This window comes from Pinus tabuliformis, chromosome 7 (assembly GCF_031772625.1).
Source record: "Pinus tabuliformis cultivar Carrire ecotype Pingquan chromosome 7, CPIR1, whole genome shotgun sequence".
NCBI classification, from domain to species: domain Eukaryota; kingdom Viridiplantae; phylum Streptophyta; class Pinopsida; order Pinales; family Pinaceae; genus Pinus; species Pinus tabuliformis.
In genome coordinates, this window is record NC_142293.1 from 1,294,315,339 (window position 1) to 1,294,324,270 (window position 8,932).

At 39.6% G+C, this 8,932-nt stretch overlaps 1 protein-coding gene across 1 annotated transcript; it reads left to right on the forward strand.

Annotated features, from left to right (window-relative positions):
- The first annotated feature begins 3,094 nt into the window (after positions 1 to 3,094).
- On the forward strand, positions 3,095 to 7,254 carry LOC149252242 (uncharacterized). The gene is made up of 3 exons (XM_089456635.1): positions 3,095 to 3,882; positions 3,987 to 4,095; positions 6,842 to 7,254. Exons 2-3 carry the CDS (start codon positions 4,054 to 4,056, stop codon positions 7,190 to 7,192), a joined length of 393 nt encoding a protein of 130 aa, XP_089312761.1. The 5' UTR covers positions 3,095 to 3,882; positions 3,987 to 4,053; the 3' UTR covers positions 7,193 to 7,254.
- The last annotated feature ends 1,678 nt before the right edge of the window (positions 7,255 to 8,932 follow it).

Genomic DNA, 8,932 nt, shown 5'->3' on the forward strand with positions numbered 1-8,932 from the left:
AGTGCTTTGTCTTAGATCAACTCAAAAAAAATCTCAATTTAAGATTCATATTTTCTTTATCGGCATGCCTAGAAACATCAAAATGTTGAGGTAAAACTTGAGGTAAAAATCAGCTTCAAACTTTTTTATTTGTTAAAAAAAGGGGATAATTATAAGAGACTATTATAGGCATGGAATTTCATTTTGTTTCACCTTGTCTCAGTCTTTCAAATATATTTCAACCCTCATCTCCTACCAACCCGCTAGTCTTCATTAGTCAGCAAGAAGGACTCAATTATTTCTCGACATTTGCATAATCACTCACTATTTATAACTTTTATTTCAGTCCCCATCAAGCATTCTCTTCACTATATATTTTGTCCTCCTTATTAGTCCCTGCCATTTGGCATCCGGCAGGGACTATAGTAATCAATCAGATTTCAGTTAGCATTAGTTTGTAGTTTTCCTGCGGTGTTATTCGGCGTTTATAATAAAGTTTCGGAAGGTGCTGTGCGGGGATGTGCATAAATAAGCAAAGTTTATTGCGGGTTGAGGCTTTGCCATGTTATTTGGCCTCTTCGCGAGGCGGAAGAGGCTGGAGCATAGCCTAATTTGCGTTTTGCGACCTGTTCATTATCGTTAACCGTCACGGTTTCATATTAATGTTAACATTAATTTGTTTGCAGGGTATGCTAACGGGTGTTTTGTTTTGTTTGCAGGGTATGTTAAGGTTTCATGTTAACGGGTGTTGGTGCTGCAGGTGTGTAGGTGTCCGTGCATGGCGGGAGGTGTCATCAACCACCGCCTACCGCCTATGTTCTTGCCGCCTCGGGCTTTTGGTGCTGGATCGATAGTGCGGACGGGGTATGGCTTCTGATGCAGCAACAACTTCTAGTTTTGCTTGTCCCGGTCCTGCTACTGATAAACAGGACCATTTAGGAATAGCCAAAAGTAGATGAGCGAAAGCTAATGGTTCAAATGTTGTTAATCGCTGGAGCTCATGGCTGCTAATGAACACTCAACGGGACGGAAGGTTACTCTTCCACCTAATCGGAACGGGTATGGTGGTGGAAAGAAAGAGCGAAAGCTAATGGTGCTGAAGTGTGAAAGAAAGAGCAAAGAAGAGCCCAATGAGGTCTCACTAGCTCCCAATGAAACTTCGACCAAATGAAAGGCTGAATAACTGTGACTATGAACCAAGGAAGGGAAGGAGATGCTGTTATGAGCTTTAGCTAATGGGGTTTGACCCTACCGCTTCCCTACTGGTTTTTTGGGCTATAATGGAACTGGCTACTACAACTACATCTCGAACGGATGGAAACATTGGAAATTACCACGAGCCGGGCGTTGATCTTGTTTTTATAGAACTAGAGGCAATGGGAGCAGAGGCAGGTGCAATGGTAAAGGTAGGAGCATGCACAGAATGAAACGAATCTCTATACAGGTATGGGAGGATAGGGTCGGGCCGGAGCGCCCTATCTTTACCAGGGTTAATTCTGCCCCTCTAGAACATTTTTCCTTTTTCTTTTTAATCTCTCTCTTGGCTCTAAGGTCTATACATTGTGCAACTTGCGGTCCAATATGGCAATTAGCACTCTGTTTTTTCTGGTGAAACACCTTTGCATGTGACTATCCAATTGTACTTAGCTCTCTTAAACACTCAAGACTAGGATCTTTGCTCTTGGGCATTCGGTGTAACAGGCTATCTCGTGCTGGTGAGTCGACATTGTATTCTTTTTCCTTTGTGGGTGCAATTTTTATGGCAAAAATCGAAAAAATATGTGTCCTGGGTATAGCTTATTCCCAGATTTACTACGTGGGTATTGTATTTTTTTCAAATTAGTCCCTGCCATCTGGTATCCGGCAGGGACTATAGTAATCAGTCAGATTTGAGTTAGCATTAGTTTGCAGTTTTCCTGCGGTGTTATTCGGCGTTTATAATAAAGTTTCGGAAGGTGTTGTGCGGGGATGTGCAGAAATAAGCAAAGTTTATTGCGGGTTGAGGCTTTTCCATGTTATTTGGCCTATTCCCGAGGCGGAAGAGGCTGGAGCATAGCCTAATTTGCGTTTTGCGACCTGTTCATTATCGTTAACTATCACGGTTTCATATTAATGTTAACATTAATTTGTTTGCAGGGTATGCTAACGGGTGTTTTGTTTTGTTTGCAGGGTATGCTAAGGTTTCATGTTAACGGGTGTTGGTGCTGCAGGTGTGCAGGTGTCCGTGCATGGCGGGAGGTGTCATCAACCACCGCCTATCGCCTATGTTCTTGCCGCCTCGGGCTTTTGGTGCTGGATCGACAGTGCGGACGGGGTATGGCTTCTGATGCAGCAACAACTTCTGGTTCTGCTCGTCTCGGTCCTGCTACTGATAAACAGGACCATTTAGGAATAGCCAAAAGCGGATGAGCAAAAGCTAATGGTTCAAATGTTGTTAATCGCTGGAGCTCATGGCTGCTAATGAACACTCAACGGGACGGAAGGTTACTCTTCCACCTAATCAGAATGGGTATGGTGGTGGAAAGAAAGAGCGAAAGCTAATGGTGCTAAAGTGTGAAAGAAAGAGCAAAGAAGAGCCCAATGAGGTCTCACTAGCTCCCAATGAAACTTCGACCAAATGAAAGGCTGAATAACTGCGACTATGAACCAAGGAAGGGAAGGAGATGCTGTTATGAGCTTTAGCTAATGGGGTTTGACCCTACCGCTTCCCTACTGGTTTTTTGGGCTATAATGGAACTGGCTACTACAACTACATCTCGAACGGATGGAAACATTGGAAATTACCATGAGCCGGGCGTTGATCTTGTTTTTATAGAACCAGAGGCAATGGGAGCAGAGGCAGGTGCAATGGTAAAGGTAGGAGCATGCACAGAATGAAACGAATCTCTATACAGGTATGGGAGGATAGGGCCGGGCCGGAGCGCCCTATCTTTACCAGGGTTAATTCTGCCCCTCTAGAACATTTTTCCTTTTTCTTTTTAATCTCTCTCTTGGCTCTAAGGTCTATACATTGTGCAACTTGCGGTTCAATATGGCAATTAGCACTCTGTTTTTTCTGGTGAAACACCTTTGCATGTGACTATCCAATTGTACTTAGCTCTCTTAAACACTCAAGACTAGGATCTTTGCTCTTGGGCGTTCGGCGTAACAGGCTATCTCGTGCTGGTGAGTCGGCATTGTATTATTTTTCCTTTGTGGGTGCAATTTTTATGGCAAAAATCGAAAAAATCTGTGTCCTGGGTATAGCTTATTCCCATATTTACTACGTGGGTATTGTATTTTTTTCAAATTTGCTTTGTGGATGTTAGATTTTCCAAAACAAATTCCTTTTTTGTAGTTATCGCTCTTTTCTTTGGCTATTACATCAGTATCCAGTAGTTAATAGGAGTTTCCTGCCCGAAACGAGCTTGGAGGAAGTGGTTGCATATCTTGAACCAGCCATAGCCCACGGAGGTGAGGTAAGCTAGAAAATCTCTTGTTATACCTCGTTGTTCATAGCTATATAGCTCTGTGTCATTAAGGTATGTGCTGCTTGCTGCCTGTTTCTACCTATCACCTATAAGGAATCCATAATCATAATGCATCATAAGTAATGAATGTCCAATATGAGCTTATAACCAGTGCTATCCTATCTTGTCACGATTATTGTCTAATTAAATCAATGGATATAGCTCCTGTATCATCTCTTCTCATGTAACGATATCTAATTACAATTTTTCAGGGAAAACTGCAAGTCTTTTCCATTTTTACTCTTCAATTTTATTTGCCTCTGTCAATGGATACGACTTAACAACCCTCTTCCGTCGCCCTTACTTGGGAAGTGAAGGAATCTGTGGATTGTTCTTTGCAGGTTCATTCATTGGAAATCCAAACTGGTTGAAAAAATCAATTGTTCTCACAATGGTATGCAATGTGCATTTTATTTCCACTCATATACTTTTCCAAATATGGATTTTTTATCAGAATTTAGTTGGCTTATTCCAGCCTAATAGAATATTGTCTTTCAGGTATGTTGGGAGGCTTTTTGTCAAGGCTCTGGGCAAGCCAATAGAAATTATTACAAAGCTGAATGCGATGGCTGGTTTTCCACCAGATGAGGAAATTGATCTTTACGAGGTTAGTTGAATAAAAGATTTTGGATACTGTGACACTAATTAGTCCCAAGCTTTTCTTTTCCCTAGTTCCTTACTGCAAGGGAGGAAAGTGGATCTTGAGTTATTGTTTGGTCAATTGTTTGTAAGATTTGTTTCATTTAACATAAACCTGTTAAACAATTTTAGAAAATAAGGCTGGACAGAAACAAGAGCTGGAAGGACAAATGGAGGCAATTATATTGCTGGCCTCCTCTGCTAGTTCATGTTAAAACTGGAAACTTTTATTGTATCAATTGCCGCTTCTTTCATACTAAAGGTCCTACACCATTCAAGGACTTATTTTCTGTTCTTTATTTTGGCTTTCTGAACCTGTGTAGCTCTCTTGTAGTATCTCTTATTAAATTTGGAGTTGCATGAGGCATTCTCAATTGTGTCTTTTACTATGGTCTTGTTGACTGCATTTTAGTTCATTAGTGGACATCAGGGAAGTTTAATATTAAAAGTGGAAAGATTTGTCCTATCACTTTCTGCTTATTTCATGTGGACAACTTTAGAGTTTGACCACTTATAGCATTGATAGGAGTAGCTTTTAATGTGCTCAATTCATGCTTTTGTACCATTTGCATGTTCTAGGTATCACAAGTGTATCACAAAATGAAAACGCAGCAAACGCAAGCAAAGTCCGTCCTTTCCATTTTCACTGTTTTGGTTTAATGTTTTGCCACTTTTTAGAGCTTGCCATAGCACTGTTTGCTGCTATATTCTCCAGTTGCTGTTATGAAATGGGCCAGTGGACAGCAAGCTAACAGCCTAGTAGTCTACAGGTCAAAGGCTGAGGTTGTTGTTTTTGCCAGTGAAGGCTATTATAGGCAGAAAGTAACCCCTGAAAAGAACAGTTCCAGAAAATAACCCAAATAACTCAAAAATCCCTTTTAAAACCTGTAAAATAATTTGCTATAAACCTAAATAAAAAACAACAATGAATAAACGAAGAAAACAGCATGTAGAGGTTACCTCTATGGATGCTGTAAGATGCCTGTAACAGTCAATCAATGAGTAAAATCTAGATAAAACCTCCTGTCTTTGATGCCCTAGATGCCCAGCTCTTTTGGTGAACGGCCAAAATGTGTTGGTTGGTACCCTCGATGGGTTACTTTGCCCTCCTATAGTTATCTTTGTCACTTGCAGTCAACGAATGGAGGAAATTCACTCAAACAGATGGAAACAATGTGGAAAGTCCCTGTCTAAAGGGTATTTATGCTTTTCCTGGAGAGTATGAGTCAAACTTACAAGTCATACTCTTCGATTGTCCTTGAAACCTGCAAGTCAAACTGTGAGGTCATTCATCAAACTTGCACTGACTGAGTCAAACTTTGTAAAGAACATAGGTACTGTAATTACCATAGTATTACTAACACATGAGCCTATCGTCTAAAGTAATGGTAATCTCTAACCCATGCTTAGTGATATAGAAAAAGGGTAATCACTATGCTTAACTAGCTTGTTCAAAGTGTATAGATGTTTTAATTAGGTCAAACGCTGTAACATACCTTGTGTAAAGTATTCAATTGTTTGTATTACTTATACCTCTTTCATATCCATAATAACTGATATGTCATAACCTGCTTGTAATTAGTGAACAACCCGTATTGGGTTACTCTGCATCACATAAGCATTTTCCTAAGTAATCATGTATCTCTAAGTTCAGCTGATGTGAGACAAAAGTATAACTCGTACTGTTTTGGCGATTACTCTGCCTTCGTTTTGTAATCTTGGCTCTTGTCTTGATGTTAGAGAATACAGCTAGCTTCATGGTCTTGAGCAAAAGTTCAGCTGATGTGAGACAAAAGTATAACTCGTACTGTTTTGGCGGTTACTCTACCTTCGTTTAGTAATCTTGGCTCTTGTCTTGATGTTAGAGAATACAACTAGCTTCATGGTCTTGAGCAAGGCAAGTTAATTAACAATCCATGTTTTATGAAAAACCAAGACCCCTCGCAGCTCCCCTACTGTCTTCTATAACAGCAGCATATTTAATCTACCGCCACAGACTCAAAGGGGCACCTAATTTCGCATTTACTACTGCCGCCACATCCATCATTCCATATGCCATTTGCTCCCCATGTCAGATCGATCACCTAATTGCACCGATCGCTCACTTAACGTAAGGTCTTCGTTTTATGCCCATCATTAAATACTGGCCTGCTCCAATATGATCTTCAAGATTTCTGCACCTAGATATTGACATAGATTTCCTATCGGACCCAATCTACCACCAAGATTGCCCAACGTCAAATACATCACCTAATTTCCCATTTACTTCTGCCGCCACATACATCATTCCATATGCCATTTGCTCCCCATGTCATATCGACCACTTAATTGCACCGATTGCTCACTTAATGTAAGCTTTTCGTTTTATGCCGACCATTAAATTCTGCCCTGCTCCATCCGAGCCTCAAGTATTTTAGCTCCATTCACACTTAAAACCACCTTACAAACACGTTGAACTTTTGTATAAATTGGCCTCTTCTGCACCTGGATATTCACATACACCTCCCCGCTTCACATAACATGGAATCCATTAGCATAAGCCAACTTACTGAACTCACAACATTGTTTCTCTTAGCACTTATTCTCATGACTCTTCTGATTATTGACATCGTAAAAGTCGAAAGACAAAGAAAAAAGAAACCAAAAAAACAATAACATCTCTTTTGCATCATCTTACGCATTGTCTTATTTCCGCGCCTCCTTCTCTGTTACAGGTGTATGACGGATGCTTCAAATATGCATTTGGGTCCGCCATCGTGCTGCAACTCGCATTTTTTATGCTTCTATTGTCTCTGCTCGACTGCGGCACTAATGTCCTAACTGTTAGCATTCATGCTTGTCTTGTATTCTTCACATGTCTTATTTCCCCGCTTCCTTCTATGTTCCAGGTGTACGACCGATGCTTCAAATATGCATTTGGGTCCGCCATGGTGCTGCAACTCGCATTTTTTATGCTTCTATCGTATCTGCTCAACTGCGGCACTAATGTCCTAATTGTTAGCATTCGTGCTTGTCTTGTATTCTCATGTCACTATTTCTATTGCAGTTGTGTCATTTTGGGCTAGCAACATAAACTGGTGTATCTTGAATCGTGTTTATGTATTACTGAAACTTTTTCATGTGACTATATATATTGCAATTGTGTATATTGCAATTGTGTGATTTATGTATTACTGAAACTCGTGAACTAGTCTACTCTCTTTTTCTGAGAACTACTTCAAATCTGCGGGGAGTAACTTACTCCACTATATCTCCTGCTATAGCATGAAGAGTTTCTTACTGGGGAGAAATCTTGTAAATAGTGAAATTAGTTTCCTGTAGCTGGTGTATCTTGAATCGTGTTTATGTATTACTGAAACTTGTTCATGTGACTATATATATTGCAATTGTGTGATTTATGTATTACTGAAACTGGTGAACTAGTCTACTCTCTTTTTCTGAGAACTACTTCAAATCTGCGGGGAGTAACTTACTCCACTATATCTCCTGCTATAGCATGAAGAGTTTCTTACTGGGGAGAAATCTTGTAAATAGTGAAATTAGTTTCCTGTAGCTGTCCAGGGTAATGAATTGTCTTATTATGATTTCTAATTGTGAAATGTTAGCAAGTTTAAATTACATTGAAATGAGCCTATTTGCAGGAATACATTTCTTCTGCCTTGCAAACATGCCTTTTTATCCTCAGATTGTCTTTTCTTTCCTGTTTAAAACTTCTGGTATACAGAAGCTGCATTTTGCTCTTAGCTCTTGCTAGCACTTCTTAAAAATTGAAGCCTACGATAGCCCATGTACTTGGTTTTGTAAACATTTATCAACGTATTTATTATTCATTATGTTTTCTGAAAGTGAAACTTACGCTTGAGATTTCCGGGAAGAAAACCTGGTTGAAAGCCAAGCTGCTTATTTGCGTTCAAACATCAACTCTGAATCTCCTGATCTAGTTCGGAAACTATGTTTTCTGAAAGTGAAACTTAGGCTTGAGATTTCCGGGAAGAAAACCTGGTTGAAAGCCAAGCTGCTTATTTGCGTTCAAACATCAACTCTGAATCTCCTGATCTAGTTCGGAAACTGTCAGCAGGCTAGATAGAACTATGTGCAGGGACTAGCTGCTTCGCAGCCATCCTTGTTTTCTTTATCTACACATGTTGGGCCCAGACATGTTTCCAATCATACACTCAAATATTGTATTGTGTTTACAACATAAAAGCCTTGAGTAGAAACTCATAGTGTCATAGTAGTTTTTGAATGGTTAAGCTTGACAATGACAAGACAAGCCTTTTTTGAGAAGAATAAAGGGGAACGAAATTGAAGCTAATCCTTGGGTAGCCTTTGGCGGTATCATTCGAAAATGTATAAAGCTTTTAGAATTAGTATATGAACCTTTTTATGGAGGATTTGTAGTGATGGAATTCCGAGCATGTGCTAGAAATGGAAGATGGAATAGGGGTTGACTCTCATGTTGACACCTCTACCATGTTCGCATGAGGACATGCATAAGTGTAGGCATGGGGGAGGATTAACGGAAGTTGTATTTGTACATGGAATCCCATCTTTTACTATATTAATTCTTGTCCATGCATGGGAATAATAAGTTGCCAAGGACAAGGAAATTACTAGTTCTAGAAATTTCTCATTTATCTACACATTTTTTCCATACAAAATGCATAATTTTATTCATGGATATTTCCCAAACTGTGCATCACATCACCATGAAAATTGGAAAAGAGAATCATTAAAATAAGATGAAAAAACCCACAAAGTTTCAAGTAAAACCAATTTATGATATTTGATAAATTAAACATCAT

Excerpts from the sequence above, each read along its gene's own strand:
- LOC149252242 (XM_089456635.1), top strand. The coding sequence starts at position 4,054 with ATGGCTGGTTTTCCACCAGATGAGGAAATTGATCTTTACGAG. Across the intron at positions 4,096-6,841 it reads AGGAAATTGATCTTTACGAG|GTGTATGACGGATGCTTCAA; the intron begins GTTAGTTGAATA and ends TCTCTGTTACAG.